The sequence below is a fragment of the Symphalangus syndactylus genome, chromosome 22 (assembly GCF_028878055.3).
Source record: "Symphalangus syndactylus isolate Jambi chromosome 22, NHGRI_mSymSyn1-v2.1_pri, whole genome shotgun sequence".
NCBI classification, from domain to species: Eukaryota; Metazoa; Chordata; class Mammalia; order Primates; family Hylobatidae; genus Symphalangus; species Symphalangus syndactylus.
In genome coordinates this window covers 27526714-27546173 of record NC_072444.2, presented here as the reverse complement: position 1 = coordinate 27546173, position 19460 = coordinate 27526714, and the positions used below count along the sequence as shown (strand labels likewise).

Sequence of the window (19460 nt, the reverse complement as noted above, 5' to 3'; positions counted from 1 at the left end):
AGCAACTTGGGTCACCTCTGTGAGCCAAGCACCTGCCATGGCATTCCCCAGCTGAGCACTCTCCTGCACTTGGCATTCACGATTCCAAGCTATCAGCTGTCCCCTGATAGCCTCAGGTGTTGAGAGGCGGCAGGAGGAGGGCAGGGAGCGGCATGTATGAAGCTCCTACTTTGTACCTGGAGCTTTAGTTAGGCGATTCTACGGTGAAATCATGAGCGCTGCCCTTCTCATTCCCCCAGGTGGTTTGAGGGCAGCCACCTGGGCCTCACGGGGCGGATGAGTGGATGCCCGGCCCCCTGACTGTCACATAGGCTGGGTGATGGCCCCTGAAATCTCTCTGGGTTGATGCTTCCTGAGTCCTCAGATCCTTTCCCCGGCCCTTTCCTGGTCAGTCTGCTGCTCATTATCCCTGGAGGGACATGAGGTTGACCCAAGGACCACTCCCAGAGGTGACATTTGCCAGCTGGCAAATCCCATGGAGAGAGGGTCAGAGTGTCACTGGCTCCCATTCAGGCCTTGGCACCCTGAAAGCCTGGGTTTGGTTGCATCCCCTGGGTCCAGGAGACTGCCTTGTTGGGGGAAAGTGGCAGACTTTGGATGCACTCCGTCCTCTTCCTCTCAGGCCAGGCGGCCCTGAGTTCTGGAGTCCCGCAGGAGGCTAGGCTGGAGCGAGGCCCTTCCAGAGAACCAGCTTCTCTGCAGAGCCTCCTCCTGGGAGTCACTGGGCCCACCTGATCCACCCTGCTTCAAGCCCCCGTCTCCTGACTTCTGGGGAGCTGCTGGGGGTCAGAGGGCGAGGAGCACCAGCGTCTCTGAGCCTGTCCCCGTGGGTACCCTGTTGGTGGCTCTTTTCTTGGAGATGGCCGTGGGGCTGCTTTTGGGCCTGCCTTTATGCTTCCACTCTTTGGGGGCGCCCCACCTCCTGTGTGAACCAGATGGACCCAGTGTGTTACCCCCCCGCCAAGGCTAGGCAGTGTCGGTGGTCCATAGCCTACATTTTATTCCTGTTGCTGTGGGAGGCATGTCTGCTGCTGTCTGGGTCACCTTGTGGGAAGGTTGCTCTGTGTCCCTGAGGTCCCTCCAAGAACTGGCTTCTCATCTGCATCAGGCACAGTCCGTTGTCCTCGCCACCCTGACTAAGCTACAGCTGCGATTTATTGTAATTTTCAGTCTCTGTTTGAATATCATGCTGGTTTCCCAGGCCGTGGCTCCACTGATTCAAGCCCTCTGAAAGTGCTATGAGTCATCTGGGCCCTTCCATAGGTGTTTACAGCAGGTGCATTTTGGGTCTTTTGAGGTCAGGGACTAGAGCTCTGGACCCTGTGGGATTTTCTCTCCACAATCACTTGTCAGAACTTTCCAGAAGGATCCTGTTCTTTTTTGTTGATTCTAGGGGCACAGACTTATTTTTATATCCCTGCTTGAGGGGTCCCTCCTCAAGTTGGCAGTTGGCAGGGTGCGGGGTGAAGGGTGGTAACCACGTGTCACAAGCCCTGCTGGTGGTGGCCCCTTTGCCAGGGGCTCCATGGCCCAGCCAGCACGGAGCATGCCCTGAGCCCTTCCACCACCAAGAGTGTCCCTGCCACTCATGTTCAGGATGCTGGAGGGAGCACAGAACCCCAGTGAGCGGGCAGAGCCCAGGCAGCGGCTGAGCCAGGCTGCAGAGGTTGATTCTGATAAAATAGCAGATCGCTTGGGGCATGTTTCTCTTGCAAAATCCTGGGCTGCCACCACTGATGTGTGAGACGGGGCGGCAGAGGGAGGGAACTTACGTGATCTTCAGGTGAAAGGAGGCTTTATAAATAGGTCACCTTGTTCCACATCCTGAATTTCATTCTTTCCCCATCTTGGGGCAAAACAATGGTTTTACTGTTCTGGGGTCAGTCGGACACACTGTGGGGGAACTGGGCGTAAGGAGGTGGGTGAGTGTCTGCCACTCCCTGGTGACAGACCCACTTCTGTGCATCCCTTACCTACCCTTTCTGTCTGTTTGTCCCCAGTCGCCTTGGCTACATCCCCAGAAGAGGGTGTAGCCGCTCCCTCAACAGACCTCTTCCTAAAGACCACCACAAACGGGTAATTTGTAGTGGAAGCAAGGCTCGGGGACAATTGATCTGAAAGCATTTTGGGGGAAGGTGGGGTCTGCAGGGTTGTGGCTTTAATTGAAACACCATCGGGGGGTTGCAGGCTGGTGCTGTGCAGTCTGGCCTGTCTCAGCCTCCCCCAGGATCTGCTCTCAGTGCCTCATTCCTCCTCACATCCTCCTGTTCCCTAGAGTTGGTCTGTCAGGGGTGGAGCAGCCACCGGTGTTTCTGATGGGCCCACCTCACCTGGCCTTTGCCACATGCAGAGCTGCTGTGCAGCTGCCACCTGGCTGGGTATGGGGACGGACCAGCTGTTCTCTTGTGTTCTGGGTCGGTAGAGAGAGACAGCTGCCCCATTTTTACTGGGCTGATTTAAATCTGTAATTTTGAAACAGTATAATCGGAAGTCTTGGGATAGATCACTGTAGAAATAATGTCCTTCTTTGGGATGGCCCCAAAGCTTCCCCGGGATTCTCATCCTTTATTTAAATACCCTTCTGCCAGGCTGGGCATGGTGGCTCACACCTGTTATCTGAGCACTTTGGGTGGCCAAGGCAGGAGAATTGCTTGAGCCTAGTAGTTAGAGAGCAGCCTGGGCAACATAGTGAGACCCTGTCTCTTTAAAAGAAAAAAAAGCGTTTTAAATGCCCTTCTGCCAGTTACGGATCCTTAACACGTACCTTCATGGATAAAGCATTCAGGACAATAGTGCTTACACATTACGCTGTGCTTGCTTTATAAAAGCAACACAGGTGCAGAACCTGTAGGAATTGCTTTGGGGATAACTTGTTCTTGCAAACATAGTGTGTGAAATCATTGTTTCTCAGCCTTTGATTCTCTTTTGTGTGCTTAAAAATCATTTAGTTTGAAAAGGAATACATGCATTTTAAAAAATTCAATTCAAAAAGCGTTTTTTCCATCCCACCCACCAGCATTAACCATTGTGAAAGGTTTGATGTTTATCCTTCTAGACCTTTCTCTGTACCTACAAACATAAATAGGCACAGAGAGACTTTTTAAATTGTCTCTCAACGGCATCATGATCTGCATATTGTTCTGTGATTTGCTTTTAAAAATGTGACAGCATCGCGTTACATTTTCTGTTGCATCACCACTTTGGAGGGGCTGCATGGAGCTCTGTGGTGTAGATGAGGTGGGCTCATGCTGTCCCCAGCATCTTCATCCTCATGTCCCTGTGCAGGCCTATAGGGTTTGGTAGACAAGAGCCCTGGAAGGGCTGTTGCTGGGTGAATGTTGGGCGTTTTGCACATGGACAGGGATTGCCTTGTTGCACCTGCACACCTAGAAGGCTGTCCCAGTTCAGGATCTGTCCCCCTTCAACACACACCCACAGTGTGTAGGAGTGTCCTTCCCCACATCCTTTGCAGTTTCCATGCAACTTTTTTTTTTTTTTTTTTTTTTTTGTAAACAGAATCTCACTCTGTCGCCCAGGTTCAAGTGCAGTAGCGCGATCTCGGCTCACTGCAACCCCCGCCTCCTAGGTTCAAGCGATTCTCCTGCCTCAGCCTCCTGAGTAGCTGGGATTACAGGCGCTCACCACCATGCCCAGCTAATTTTTGTACTTTTAGTAGAGATGGGGTTTCACCATGTTGGCGAGACTGGTCTCAAACTCCTGACCTCAGGTGATCTGCCCACCTCGGCCTCTCAAAGTGCTGGGATTACAGGCGTGAGCCACCACAGCAACTTTTTTTAACCCTGGGCATCCCACAGCACTATCTCGCTCCTGTCTCGTTAGTAGTGCTGTGTCTAGCATCACATTCCTCTGTGCCTTGCATAATGAAAGCAAACCGTGGCTGTATCCAGAAGGCGTTCTCCAATCACAGGGGCCTGCCTTGCGTCTCCTGCCCCTCCAGGCTCCCTCGGCCTTCAGAGAGAATGGCTGCCCTAGATCATTAAAGGCTGAAGACAGGTGCCCTTCACCTGTCCCAGGTCTAGGACTCCCAAACAGTGCACTTCGGGGATGCTTTTGACTCCTCCCCACCCCCCTGGGATCAGCATTCATTTCCAGGCTTCCTTCCCTCTGTGTCTGCAGACCTGGCTGCCCCCGTCTGGAGGAGCCCACAAAACTGGAGGATTTGCGAGGTTCTTTTCTTCCTTCCTACTAAGATCTGAGGCCCCTGGCAAATCCAAAGATGCCCTCTTCCCTGGACCCAGACAACCTTAAATGGCTATTCGAAGCTGGCCATGGGAGTAGGGGGCTTTCGGAAGCTCACCTGCTTAGAGCCCAGGCTGCCACCGGGAAATCCAGTAGGGACACGTGGCTCTGATGGGTGTTTGGAACCCCAACCCACCCCCGTCCCGTGGCTGCTCTGGAGACACTGGGTTGAGGGCTTTGGCCCTCAAAGGGTGTAAGGGACATCCCCTTTCACTCATGCAAGAATTTGTGTGTGTGTGTGTGTGTGTGTGTGTGTGTGTGTGTGTGTGTGTAGTGATGGGATATGGGATATTCCTCCCGCTGGGGGAAGAAGTTCACTGAAGCCAAACCCCAGGGCTTCGTGTCATCTGGTGTCCCCGCAGGTAGCCCCTACCCCTCCTCCAGAGCTTTTAATGGCCTTCACTGTGTTGTAGGAAAGGCAGAATCTCCTCCAGGGTGTGTATCCCTCTGCAGGGGAAGCCAAGGTGACTCCAGGGCTGGTGGCCGCTCTCTGGCTCTGAGGGTCCGGGCCGTGGTTCCTGCCTCCATCCCGTTTTGCGCTCCTCTCTGCTTCCCGGAGCCCAGCCCTCCCGTGCATGAGACAGACGCTCCCGCCATGTGCTCGACTTTGATATTGGTGCCGTGTCCTCTCCCTTTATCCCCCACCTGCTTGTGGCACGATGGGGCCAGAGCTGTGCCGGGCCAGGACTTGGGGTAGGTAAGTTGGGGTCGGGGGCTGTCCCAGCTGAGCTCAACCAGAGAGGCCGAGGGACATGGAGCGTGAGAGGCTGAGGCCTTGGCGCCAGCGCCGTAGATGCGCGTCAGATTTGACAGCCGATCTCTGACACAAGGCGTGCAGGAGCGTGGGTGGGCGGACGGCTTGCCTGCCTTCCTCGGGAGGAAGCTCTCCACAGGACATGTCCTGAGCGAGTGTCAGAGAACTCGTGCCACACACAATCCGCCACCAGCATCGACTCCTCGACGCAGATAAGATGCAGCTGTCTTCCGTGACTCACGGCCTCTGGGCCAGTTGTGTGAGGAAGGTCCTTTTGGGAGCTCCCAACCCACCGTTTTATGGCTGTTTTTCTCTCTTAACCCTTCTTGATCTTTACTTTAATCTGATCTTACTTGTGGGAAGATGTTGCTAGGAGTTTCCAACCCAGAGTGACTGGTGAGCTCCCTGTCACCCATGAGGAGGAGGGTCCTGCAGTTACAGCTCCTGTACACACACATGCATACACACACACACACACGCCACACACGCAGACACATGACACACGTGTACCTACATGCACACACATACATACGTGCACACACAGCACATACATATATACACACATGAAGACACACCACACATATACACACATTCAGACACACCACACACAGATACATACACATATCACATATCTACACACACACATACCTACCACCTGTACATGCACACACATACACACATACATTCTTTCTCCTGGTTGAAATACCCTCACAGCATTTATGCCTGTGATGAGGTTACAACCTGGTCTTTAGGAAGCACCAGACACTGGACCCCTGCGTGTGACCGCTGACCCTTGCAGCCTGAGGACTGCGGAGAGTGAGAACTGTCATTGTTTAGAGCGAGTAGGGTTTGGTGGGGCAGGAGGGGTACAGGCCAGGAATTGGTTTGTTGTGGGGCCTGGCTGAGACAGCTGTGCAGAGGAGGAGGCAGGTGCGGTCCTGGGGACATGGTGACGAATGCAAGAGTGTGCTTTTGGGGATGAAAACTTTCACTAAGGGAGTGGAGAGCAGGCGCCGCTGGCCAGGGCACTGCCTGGACTGTGACGCCTCTGTCCTGCTCGTTAGTCTCAGATGCTGCCCTTGCTGTCAGTGTGCAGGCACACAGTGTACGCGTGTGTATGGGTGTGTGCGTGTAGGTATGCGTGCATGCATGTGTGTGGTGGGTGGCGGTGGCGGCAGCAGGGCCACATCTGTCCTCTGCTTTCCCGTTCCAGCCCTGCAGGGCAGTACGAGCCATGCCCTTTGTGTCTTTGCTCCTCCTGGGTGGGGATGAAGGCTGAGTCCTCCCACCTCCTGGAAACTCACCAGCTGCTCAGCAGTCCCAGGCCCTGATTCGTCTGTGGCACTGCTGGGCCCCACAAGGCCTAGGCATCCCCATTTACTTCTCAGAGCAGCAGTAAGTGGGGGTGGTCCCAGAGCAGGGGCCTGTACTGTTTTCCCAGCTCCTGCCTGAAGTGTAGTGCCCAGTGCTGGATGCCCTCCTGGCCCAGGGATGTCTGTCTTGGTCCTGTGTTAACAGGAGCCATCCAGGCACCTGTGAATGTTACTCAGTACCTGTGGATGGTACCCCCGATCCTAAGCGCCATGTCCAGGAATTATGATGATGGTATTGCCAGTTTTGCATGGGGTCGGCAAACTACAGCTCCTGGGCCAAATCTGCCCCACTGTCTATTTTTGTAAATAAAGTTTTATTGAAACACATCCATGCCCATTGATTTAATATTGTCTGGAGAGCCTTAAATAGTTACTATCTGGCCCCTTATGGAAGAAGTTTGCTGACCCCTGGTTTAGAAGGGACCTTAAACTTGATCTGCCCTAGCCCAGCCTTCCAAGTCCTTGGGTCTTGGCCCAAAGGCAGCGTCCCTCTGTAGGGCCAGATGTGGTGGCCAGGAAGACGGGAGAACAGTGATCTTTGTTCAGTGAATGGAGCATAGGCTAGGAAATAAATGAAAATGGAAATGCAGTAACGCCAGCCCCCTCTGGAACACTGTCTCCACTGAGTTTTAGGTAAGTGTGTGACAGATGAATGAGCAGAAGCTTGGAGAAGCTCAGGGTGGATCTTGGTGGCCGGAGCTACTGTCTCGGCACATGAGCTTGGAAGCTTCAGGAAGCAGGGCTGGGGAAGCACCCTCCAGGCTGCAGTTCCAGGGGAGGTGGTGAGTCCAGTTTCTGGGGACCCGCAGAAAGGGTGGATCTGTGCGGCCACATTTTAAAATAGAAGGAGGAGGACAGATGGATGGCTTCAGTGTTCCTGCACAGCAAGGAGGTGGCTAGGTGTGAACAACAGGAAGTTGGGAAGGCACTGTCATCTTTAACCATAGCCTGGACACAGGGCGGGTGACAGATGAGTCAAGAGTAGCCCTAGGGCCACCACAGTGATTGACCACCTGGGAGGTGACTCAGATGGCAGAAGTGGCCGGGTGTGTGGGCCACATTCCCTGGCTAGGCCCTGGGGTGCCCTGGTGAGGGAATCACCCCACAGTGCTGCAGGCCCCTTTACCTGCCTGCCCTGCCCGGGGAAAACGTCCCACCCTCTTTCCCCAGCCTCCCTCCTCCCAGGCCCTCCCTCCCACAGACTCCCACCCCTCACAGCCATGTGGTCCAAGACCTGGGCTGGGGTGAGGGGGTGGGGGAGAGGTGGGTGGAGGTGGAGGGGTTGTGGTTCAGGTTAGGTTTAGGGAGCTCAGCCCAGCATTGGTGTTGAGGACTTGCTGGGCCACCTGAGGTGCTGGCATCTCAGAACTAGGAGAGCTTGTGGAGCCGACCTGGACAGACAGACAGTGGATGTCCTGCATCAGGGTGAAGCCGTCCTTTCTGGTGGCTCTTTCTGGGACAGGGCTGGCCCAGCTGCCGGGGATCCCTCCCCCTCCCCACCATCCGGCTAATGCCTGCTGCAGCCCCACAAGGCTGTGTCTTAAGTGGAGACGACACAGGCCCCTGTCTAAGCTCTAGCTGGCGGACCCTAGGCCGGCCTGTCCTTATAAATAAGGTTTTCTGGAACTCAGCCACGCACGTTTATTTATGTCCCGTCTGTGGCTGCTTTTGTGCGACAACAGCAGAGACTGTCTGGCCCTCAAAGCCAGGCATTTACTATCTCGCCCATTTCAGAAAAAGCTGATCTCCGGTCTCACTGAGACAGGCGTTCTGTGTTCAGGCCTGGGTTTATTAGCCTGAGAGCTCCCTCTCCCTCCCTCCTCTCCCTCCCCCTCCTTGCCCATCCCTCCCTGTCTCACCCCACTTCACCCTTTCTCCCCCTCTGAGGTGTTGCTCTCCTCGCCTCTTACCCCCTCAACCTCCCTGTTATGGTCCCTCCTAGCATTTTCAATTACCTGCTAGAGGACCCCTCCCCGCCACCTTTCTCTCCCACCCTCCCCTCCCTCCCCTAGGCTCCTCCTCACTCTTCCCGCCTGCTACCACACGTGGAGAGAGGGCGAATCTTCCATGACAGATCCCCGGAGAAAGGTCCTCCCTGCTGCGACAGTTGAGCGGCAGGGGGGCTGGGGAGGGGCTACGCTGCAGGAAGCTTGACATGACCTAACTCTCTTAGAAAGTAATTCCCCCGTCCTCCCAGGGAGCTGACCTCTGTGCCCACAGGACCCTGCAAAATTGAGAATATGAGAAGTTCCTGGGCACCAAGCTGGAGGGGGTGTCCAGACAGATGGGAGGGGGCTACTCTGCACCCCCGCTTCGTGCAGCTCTGACCTCAGAGAGCCACCTCGGCCCACCCGGCCCCTCGAGAGCCGCCTTGGCCCCCCCGGCCTTCCTACAGCTCAGAAAATGCTCCAGTGGAGGTTGGGGAAGAGGGGAATTCAGGGAAGGCCACACCCGCACCACACCAGACCCAGCTCTCTCCCCCTCCCGCAGCTTGAGGCGCAGGCCCCAAAGCCACAGGGTGCCCCTCTGCAGCGGCATAGAGGGAGTTCTAGAGGTTTCAGTGGCTCCCAGGAGAGGAGATGGAACTAAAAGCTTGAAAATGGGATTTTCCTGGGAGATCATGGATGTGAGGTCACAGTATTCACAGAACTTTCTGGAACCAGGGCGGCCCTCCAGGCTGCAGAGGGGACACTTCAGCTGTGTAACGGCTTTGCAGACACTGGACACAAGGAGTCCTGCCCTGTCTCTGAAGAGATGACCGTGCCCCTGAGATCAGAACCCTCTGTCTGTGGCTGGGCGCAGTGGCTCACACCTGTAATCCCAGCACTTCAGCAGGCCGAGGTGGGTGAATCACCTGAGGTTAGGAGTTCGAGACCAGCCTGGACAACATGGTGAAACCCAGCCTCTACTAAATAGAAAAAATTAGTTGGGCGTGGTGGTGGGCGCCTGTAATCCCAGCTACTTGGGAGGCATAGGCAGGAGAATCGCTTGAACCTAGGAAGCGGAGGTTGCAGTGAGACGAGATAGCACCATTGCACTCCAGCCGGGGTAACAAGAGCAAAACTCCATCTCAGAAAAAAACCCCTCTGTCTCACATCAGAAAGGGGAGGGCGAGAAGCATGACCTGGCCCCTGAGATAAGGGGGTTGGGGCACCAGGTGTTCCCATATGGGAAGGTTCTGCCAGGACCAAACTTCCTGGAGGCCTGGCCACCCCGGGGACGGGGTCTCATGGGGCCTCTTCCCAGCTGAGAGGGAGCTCTAGGCCAGGCCCACTGCAGAGCCTGGCCCTGGCTGGCCCCATACTGCAGGGGGAGGCCAGCCCTCTGAGGTCCCTGGATCTCCCTGTGTCTGGGAGCCTGCGGCCTCCCCCACCCCGGGTTCCTTTGGGTTCTCTTTGTCTCCTTTACTCGGGCACCCTAGTAACAAGTGACCCAGCGTGACTCTCTCCCTGCAGCCAAGGCTCCGATGGCCTCCCGCCCAGGCGCCCCCACAGGCTCCTTTAGTTCTGTTTCTTCAACAGGAGCCTGCATTGCCCCTGGCCTGGTTGATCCTAGCAGCCTGACCCCAAACCAGGCCGTTCTCCTTGGCCTCTCTGGTCCCTTCCAGAGGCCAAGGAGGTTATTGATGGCAGAAAGAAACTTCTCTCTTGAATGAGGCTCAAATCTTCTTCTGCCTTCTCCTCCTCCTCGGATAGAACTCTTCCTGGCCAGCACTTTGGGAGGCCAAGCCGGGTGGATCACCTGAGGTCAGGAGTTCAAGACCAGCCTGGCCAACATGGTGAAACCCCATCTCTACTAAAAATACAAAAATTAGCCAGGCATGGTGGTGGGTGCCTGTAATCGTAGCTACTCAGGAGGCTGAGGCAGGAGAATCACTTGAACCCAGGAGATGGAGGTTGCAGTGAGCCGAGATCACACCACTGCACTCCAGCCTGGGCGACAGAGCAAGACTCCATCTCAAAAAAAAAAAAGAATTCTTCCTGGGCTGCCAGTGAAGAGGATGGTGTAGATGATGCAGTGAGATCTCTCCCCCAACCCAGAGTCCCTGTTCTCCCTCCTGAAGGACCCAGGGGATGGTGAGGCCAGAGAGGGAACAAGGCATCCTAGCGTCGGACTTTCCTCCCGAGACGTGCTGTTGAGACCCAGAGGGCGAAACTCTGGCTTCTAGTTGAAGGGTGTGGGCAGGAAAAAGAGGTGGTCGGTCATCTAAGAACTCCTGGGGGTCGGGGGATGATCCCCCCATACTGTCTGAATCGAGGCCTTCCCTTGAGAAGAATGTTGCTGGCGGAGGAGGCTCCTGGTGCCTTTCCTGCCAAGCGCACACAGACCCCTGAGTTGAGCTGTTCAGCTGCACCAGAAGGCCCTTTTCTGCAGTGAACTGGTTAGCTGTGCCCGAGACAGGGAGGAGGAGCTGGGATTGGCATCCTCAGCAGCCTCTGCTGCTACCTGGGGCTCCACTTCCCCTCTGAACAGCAAGGCAAGGGCCATGCACCTCCCTCTGTTTTGACCAAGCAAATGACCACTGTCATGGCTGAGTCCTGGTTCTGTGGCACCATGGCCTTCCACCCTGTGGAACCCTGATGAGGTATTTGGTGGCATCAGCCATGTGTCTGTACCCAACACAGATGAGGGTGACGCCCAGCCCCCAAGCCCACCTCTCCACACAGTCTGCCGCGTGGACAGACAGACCCTTTCCTTTGTGACAGCCTAGCCAGGGAACGGGGGATTTCATTCTGCGCCAAGGCTCCAGCCTGCCCGTGTCAGGCATGACGGAGCCCAGGCGCAGGCTGCTGGGACATGCTGATGTGGTCGCCTTGCCCTCCAGGTTAACTTTCCCCTTCATCCCACAGCCCTGCTCACCGGTTGTTTGTCTTTCCGTCCATTAGGCAATACTGAACACTGCGCAGCTTGCAGAGGTCTCCTGGCAGCCCTCCTTAGGAATTCTGTCTGGCCCCGATCAGAATACTGGAGACGAGACCGCGAGATTGATGAGTTTGCCTTGGGAGTCGGTGAGAAGGTGAAACCAGGGGCGAACATGGGTCAGAAGGTCACTGGAGGGATCAAGACTGTGGACATGAGGGACCCCACGTACCGGCCCCTGAAGCAGGAGCTCCAGGGTCTGGATTACTGCAAGCCCACCCGGCTGGATCTGCTACTGGACATGCCCCCCGTGTCCTACGATGTCCAGCTGCTGCATTCATGGAACAATAACGACCGGTCGCTCAACGTCTTCGTGAAGGAGGACGACAAGCTCATCTTTCACCGGCATCCGGTGGCCCAGAGCACGGACGCTATCAGGGGCAAAGTCGGGTATACCCGTGGGCTGCACGTGTGGCAGATCACGTGGGCCATGAGACAGCGGGGCACACACGCCGTGGTGGGGGTGGCGACGGCAGACGCCCCCCTGCACTCTGTCGGGTACACAACCCTCGTGGGGAATAACCACGAGTCCTGGGGCTGGGACTTGGGGCGCAACCGGCTGTACCACGACGGCAAGAACCAGCCAAGCAAAACATACCCAGCCTTTCTGGAACCAGATGAGACATTCATTGTCCCTGACTCCTTCCTGGTAGCCCTGGACATGGACGACGGGACGCTGAGCTTCATTGTGGATGGACAGTACATGGGAGTGGCTTTTCGGGGACTCAAGGGCAAAAAACTGTATCCTGTAGTGAGTGCCGTCTGGGGCCACTGTGAGATCCGAATGCGCTACTTGAACGGACTCGATCGTAAGTGTCTCCTCTGCTGTCAGAGGCAATGCCCTCCCTCTGTCCCCATGGTCTGGCTGGGCTCAGGCCAAAAGTTGATACAGTCATTGGAACTAAAGTGTTTTGAAGATGATATTCTAGTGTATTCAGACCCTCAGAGGCAACTTTTGCATCTGGTTAAGTGAGGAATTCTACCCAGAGTCTGCTAGATTACCTAACAGTGCCTCATGAATGAATGGACAGATGGATGGATGATGGATGATGAATGAATAGATGGATGAATAATTGGTTGGATGGATGATGAATAGATGGATAGATGAGTGAATAATGGATGGATGAGTGTATAATGAATTGATGGATGAATGTTTGGATTGATAAGTGGTTGAACAAATCGATGGATGGATAGGTGAATGGTGGGTAGGTGGGTGGATGAGTGTTTAGACTGATGGATGGATGAGTGGATGAACAAGTGGATGGATAAATGAACGGATGGATGGATGGGTGGGTGGGTGGATGGATGAGTGGATGGATGGATGGATGGATGGATGGATGGATGGATGGATGGATGGATAGGTGGATGGATGGATGGATCGGTGGATGGATGGATGGGTGGGTGGATGGATGGATGGATGGATGGATGGATGGATGAATGAACTGGTGGATGAGTGGGTAGATGGATGGATGGATGGATGAGTGGGTGGATGGATGAGTGAATGGTTGGATGAGTGGATGGATAAGCAGATAGACTAATGAATTGATAGATGGATGAATTAATGAGTAGGTGGTCTTTGTTTCTCTGGGTGACCTGCCTCCAGGTTTGATCCTCAGTTGACCAAATTCTAGCCCAGTTGCCAGCATATCATCGAGCTGGGGTTTGTAACCTTGGGGATACTAGGGCCTCTCCGGTAAATGAATGCTAGTGACCTCTCTCACTCATTAGATAGGCTTAGAGTCTTTCTCTTCTGCTGGAGGCTTCTGAGTGGGCTCCTTTGAGATACAGTCCCGAGGGATTTGTTCAGTCATGAAGTTGGGGAGGAGCATGCGGATCAGAAACAGGCTGAGTCAACAGTGAACTCCACCTGTCCCTTTGGGAAAAGGAGTGGCCTTTCTCAGACTGTGAATGCAGCCCATGTGTAGGGGCACTGTGGTGGTGTGGGAGGTGAAGTCTCTGTGGCTGCCCAGTTGGGAGCCCGTGGTAGCAGGAGGGCCTGGCATTGCAGAACGGCTCACCCCGTGTACGGCCCTCTCTCAGAGTTCCTTGCCTGCGTGAGTCCCTTCTACCACCTGCAAGTCCCACGTCGGGAAGCAAGTGGGCTGGAAAGCTCCATCCACCCATGGGCTGACTGTCCTTAAAGGGCAGGTTTGGCTCAGCACCCTGAGTTCTAACCCCACCCTGCAGGCCAGGCAAGAGGCAGAGGGGGGTGAGGCCCCCCACCAGAGGTCAGGAATACAGATGCTGACTCTGTCTTGAAGTCTCCAAGCCTGCAGCTTCTCCTCCTGTTCCTCCTCCCCCATGTCAGCCTTTGAAAGATACTGGGGAAAGTGTCGGGGTAGTCAGGCATGCGCAAACGCTTACACATTTCTCTTTGGAAGCCTCCCTACCCCTCTTTCTCTTGGTCCTATGCTGTGACTTTGACCGTGATGGCAGTGAGTTGACAGCCACACACAACATCTGTGGTGCAGGCTCCCAGGGCTGCTTGGTCCTCGTCTGTGCAGCCTGGCGCCCCTAGGTCATGGGACTCCTGGAAGAGGTGGGTGGCCAGGTCTGCAGCCAGCAGGTAACCTCCCCGGGGAAGTCACCTCGGAAATGGATGAGGGAACCAGCAGAGTGAGTTCTGCGTCTGTCTCCCCAGGTATCAGAAATGAGTGGCACCACATCCACAGCCAAATTTGCCTCAAACTGGTATGGGTGCGGATTGGGAGCCCTGGGCACATCCTGCCCAGGACCTAGAATCTTGAGGAGCCCTGGCCCTCAGCCCTGCCTCCCTCCTCCCAGCCAAGGGGTGGTCACGGAGCCAGGGAGGTTAATGTCCATTCTTTGCAGACAGACAGATGAGGGGACTGCCAGGCCTGCTCTTGCTGCCTGGCCACTGAGACCGTGGGGCTCCGTGAAGATTTCCAGCCCTGTGCCCTCTGGGAACATGCCCCCTCATACTGTCATGAGCTCTGCGTTTGCACAGCTTCACGGTTATGTATCACAGCTCCAATACAGTACACAGACCCCTGGAGTGGCTGGGAGGGGACTGGAGCCTATTTGAACAGAGGGTTCCGCCCACCCAGTCCTGGAGGTGCAGACGCATGTCCTGTGAATAGGCGATTTCCTGCTTAGTTAGCTCTGCGTGAGATGGGAGGTTGAATGCTTTCATAATTTTCCTTGTTTGGAAAATCCTAAAGGTGTTGGGTGAGTGGGGGATAAGAGAATGGGAATCAGTATTTGGGAACCGCATCTGTGAGCTGGAATCTAGATGGCCACTCAGAGTGTCACAGCCCGGCACTGTTAGTGAGTGATGAGGATGCTTTTTCCTCTCCACCAGCATCAGATGCCCGGCAAGTCCTGGTCAGACATGAATGGGCCCTGGGCCACGTGGTCAGTTGACTTTAGAGGCTCCAGATTGGAAAATAGATGTGGTCGTTCTTGGGACACTAAACAAAACATTGGAGGGTGGGGCACTGTCACAGCTCCACCGCAGCGTAGTGACAGGGTGAGGCGCGGGTGTTAGCACCGCCAGCCTCAACCCGCTTAACCCGACACCTCCGGACACTTATTGAGGCAGCATCTTGTGTCTTAGAAGTGTCGTTCTGCGGCTGGGCACGGTGGCTCATGCCTATAATCCCAGCACTTTGGGAGGCTGAGGCAAGTGGATCACGAGGTCAGTAGTTGGAGACCAGCCTGGACAACATGGTGAAACCTCATTTCTACTAAAAATGCAAAAATTAGCCGGGCGTGGCGGTGTGCACCTGTAATCCCAGCTACTCGGGAGGCTGAGGCAGGAGAATTGCTTGAACCCAGGAGGTGGAGGTTTCAGTGAGCCGAGATTGCACCACTGTACTCCAGCCTGGACAACAGAGCAAGACTCCATCTCTGGGGAAAAAAAAAAAAGTATCATTCTGGCTGCTCTATAGAAATGGATGGCAGGGGCAAGAGTGGCCTCTGAGAGGCCAGGCCAGGGAAGAGCCCGGCTTGTCCTGGTGAGGGGTGATGGGAGCTTGGGCCAGGATGGAAGCCGGGGAGGTGGGGGCGGGTGGGGGGGCGGCCCAGTTCCAGGACTCTTTGGAATGGGCTCATCCATGGACCGGATGTGACGAGAAAGGGAAGCACCAAGGTGACTCGAGGTGTTTGGGTTGAGCAGGTGGAAGGCGGGGGCTGCTGACCCGAGATGGGAAAGCCCGAAGGAGGAGCAGGTGTTAAATTTGAGGCGCCTTTGACACATCCAGGGCGCCCTGCAAGCCTAGTCTCGGAGAGCGGTCAGTGGGGGGAGTTGTCTGCATATAGGCGGCTTCATAGCTGCCACCCTGGGCGAGGTCACCGGGAGTGGGGGCTAGAGAGTGAGGAGAAGAGGGCTGAGGCTGAGCCCTGCTTAGAGGCCAGGAGGGTGGGGGCTGAGGGGACCCAGGAGATTTTGGTGTCCTCGATGCCAAGTGAGGAAGGGGCTTTCAGAAGGGCAAAGTAGCAGCAGGTCAAGTACATAGACGGCTGAGAACTGTCCATCAGCTTTGGCAACAAGGAATTGACAGTTGACCTTGAGGAGAGTCATTTGTGTCAGGGGGCACGGGAGGAGCCTGATGGAGTGGCTGGAGGAAGACAGACGGGGTATTCGTCTCCTGGGGCTGCTGAACACATTACCACAAGCAGGACAGCTGAAAACAGAAGTGCTCAGGAGGCCAGGTGTCTGCGATCAGGATGGTAGCGGGCTCCACTGCCCCCGAGCTCTGAGGGGGAGCCCGCCCAGGCCTCCCCTTGCCCCTGGGGGCTGCCGGGAATCCTTGGCGTTCCCTTGGTCTGTAGATGCCTCCCTGAGTCCCTGCCTCTGTTTCCCCAGGGTGTTCCACCCTTGTATGTGTCTCTCTGTGGTCCCTCCTCTTCTTAGAAGGACACCAGCCATTGGATTCAGGGCCCACCCCAATCCACTATGCCCTCGTCATAATGAAGTATATCTGCAAGGCCCTGTTTCCAGATAAGGCTCCACTCTGAAGTTCTGGGCAAACATGAATTGGAGGACACTGGTCAACCCGCTCCAGATGTGGAGGCAGTCAGTGTAGACCATCTCCATGAGGCCTTCCTCTCCCTGTGCTGCCACCTGTGGGGGGTGAAAGATGAGCCCGGAGCTCCGTCCCCTCGCATCACCCCCACCGATGCTGGGGTGCCCATAGTGAGGTCAGAGGCCACCCAAGTCCCCTGTCCCGGGAGAGGTGACTTTGCCTTCCAATACAACTAAAGAAGGGGGGTGTCCTGGTGAGATCGAATCCCAGGGTCTGCCTGGGAGCAGAGCATGACAGGTGGAGGCTGTGGCCAGGCCTGGCTGGATCTGTCATCTTTTTTTTTAGAGATGGGGTCTCACTATGTTGCCTAGGCTGGTCTCAAACTCCTGGGCTCCTAAGCGGTCCTCCTGCCTCAGTCTTCCAAAGTGTTAGGATTACAGGCGTGAGCCACCATGCCCAGCCGGATCTGTTTTCTTGGTGGCAGACCTGATCTGGGGTTTTGCTGTCTCTGTCTTGGAGGTGGAGGTAGTTCCACTCCCTGGGATAGCTGGAGAATCATCAGTGTCCCTGCCACACCTGGGTTCGACTTCAGCGAGGGGCAGCTGTTTGTAGGGCAGCTCAAGCAGTTTCCCTGTGTGTGTGTGTGCCTTCCCGGGGATCTCCCAGCCCACTGTCCCGTGTGGCCTCCTTCCTGCATGCCAGGCAGAATCCCCCGCCAGCAGAGTCCCGGCTTCTACACTGGGGCCGTGGCCGGGCTGAAGCAGGGGTACTGAGTTCTCGACGTTTCCCTGTGTGGCCTCCCCACTGTCCAGCCAGCTGGGGCCACAGGCCCTGTGCTCTGATTCCTCCTCAAGGCTCGAGGCACAAGGCCTTGTGCTGAGGATGCAGCCAGAGAGGCTGCTGTGTCACTCTCCCTCTCTTTCCTGGGGGGCAGGAGTGGAGATGGCCATTGCTGAGTGGGGAGACACAGGGCCTGGCCTGACCCCGGGCCTGCCCGCCACCCTCCCTGGAGATGTGGAAAGGCCTATTTGCAAGCAGCAGGCTGGCAGGCAGTCCAGGGAGAGCCCCTGACCTCGTGGGTCCTCTGGCTCCACCCCCACTGCTTTAAAGACATCTCCCACTGAGGAGGCATCTTCCACGCAGTTCAGCATTTTCTAATTTTCTTTAACAGCTCCCAGATGGGTTTGGTGTGGTTTGTCGTGGTTGAAGGTTCAGGGAAGGTCAGCTTGTCTCTTCAAGATCAGCGCCTCCTCCCAGGTGCCTCCTTCCTGCACTCCACTCCAGCCGGTCTCTGCAGGGAGCTACTCATCAGGAGACTGATAGCCCCACCACCAGGGCCTCCCTCCCTCCTCCCCTCCCCTCCCCTCCCCTCCCCTCCCCTCCCTCCCTCCTCCCCTCCCCTCCCCTCCCCCCTCCCTTCCCCTCCCTCCCCCCTCCCCTCCCCTCCCTCCCCCTCCCTTCCCCTCCCCACTCCCCCCTCCCTCCCCCTCCCCCTCCCCCTCCCTCCCCTTCATCCCTCCCTCCCTCCACTTCCTCCGTCCCTCCACTTCCTCCCTCCCCTCCCTCCCTCCCTCTACTTCCTCCCTGCCTCCCTCCCTCTGCTCCCTCCCTCCACTTCCTCCTTCCCTCCATCGTCTCCCTCCCTCCCTCCCTCTCCCCCCCTCCCCCCTCCACTTCCTCCCTCCCTCCCTCCCCCCTCCTCTTCCTCCCTCCCTCCCTCCCCCCTCCACTTCCTCCCTCCCCCCTCCACTTCCTCCCTCCCCCCTCCACTTCCTCCCTCCCTCCACTTCCTCCCTCCCTCCCTTCCTCCCTCCCTCCCTCCCTCCCTTCGTCCCTTCCTACCTTCCTTCCTTCCTACCTTCCTTCCATGTCAGGGAGGGGTTGTTCCAGACCCTATTCCCCACCCTTTCCAGAAGGTCTGGTCATATGAGGACCGCAGGCTCTCAGAGTTCGGTGGGGGATAGAGGACCAAGGGTGTCTGATCACCTAGATGGATCTCAGGCGTCCTTCCCCAGTTGACAAGGACAAAGGCTCCACGTTGTGTTTGGCTGTGCTCTTTCGTAAGAACTGCTTAGTGTAGAGGAAAACCCACACACATCCTATGATGGCCACCCGACCCATGACATTCTAGAATCCATGTCCCAGAGCATGGTCCCCACAAGCTGCTTGCAGGGCCAGCCACAGGAGCCATGACAGCTATCAGTGAGGACATTGCGGAAGCCGGGGCATTTTCTGATGCGGAACATTTTTCCTTGACCTCACCATTCTGCAGCTCATTCATTCAGCCTGTGAACTGGGCACAGCACCACACTCTTGAGGCTTGAGTTGGGTTGAAATCTCTCAGGGAACGGCGAGACAGTCGTGGGTTGGGGCTCTGGGGCTGTGCATGTTCACGTGGGCCACCAGGTAGCCGTTTCTCACAGAAATGTGGAAGCTAGTGCATTGTCTCTTCCAGTTCCTCAGCCTTCTGCTCCCAGAAATAGCGCCTGATTGACTTCCTGATTTCTTTGCTGCTCATTCAGCATTGCACTCTCATTCACAGAAATTATTTAAATGAATGAGCGCCTAGGCTTCCCGGGGATGGGCATAGCAGCCAGAGGCCCCAGGCCACAGGGCAGGTGCCCACCCCCTCGCTGGATTTCAGCAGGCACCTGGGTTTGTGGCTGGAGCTGGGTGCAAAGCTGGCAGCCCCCAGTCAAGAGTGTGGAGGTTGGGGAGAACTCCCTGGTCCTGGTAGCGAGCAGCTGAAATGGGGGCTGGGCATTTTTTCACGGCACGAAGCCCATGTCTGTTTCTGTGGCCATGCATTCTTGGTCTCTGCCCAGCCTTTGGAAAGCAGTTAGACCGGGCCCTATGCGCCATCAGTTTCCTCCTGCAAGATCAAGGAGGCGTGACCCGTTTATGTACTTGAGGCCCCAGAGAATAGACCCATTCACAGGATGCCTGGGTGACTCTGGTCCTATTTTCAGCTCATAACGCATCACTGCAGCCATTCACTGCCACTTCTGTAGCCTGTCTTGGTGAATCCCATGACCCGTCCCTCACTGGTTTATTCAGTGAGATCCAGAGATGGCCAGGCTGTGGCAAGTCCTCCACCCCACACAGCTGCGTTCACAGGGGATGGATTGTGGCAGCTGGAGGGCCTCATCCCTTTGGAGTCCATGG

The 19460-nt window shown here is 56.0% G+C and overlaps 1 protein-coding gene across 1 annotated transcript in view; it reads left to right on the top strand.

Moving 5' to 3' along the window:
* The window catches only part of SPSB1 (splA/ryanodine receptor domain and SOCS box containing 1), a 77898-nt gene that overhangs the window by 52393 nt on the left and 6045 nt on the right, over positions 1-19460 (top strand). The window contains exon 2 of the mRNA XM_055261843.2: positions 11274-12116. Within this exon, the coding sequence (XP_055117818.1) occupies positions 11423-12116 (694 nt within the window). The 5' untranslated portion in view covers positions 11274-11422. The remainder of the gene's footprint in view (positions 1-11273; positions 12117-19460) is intronic.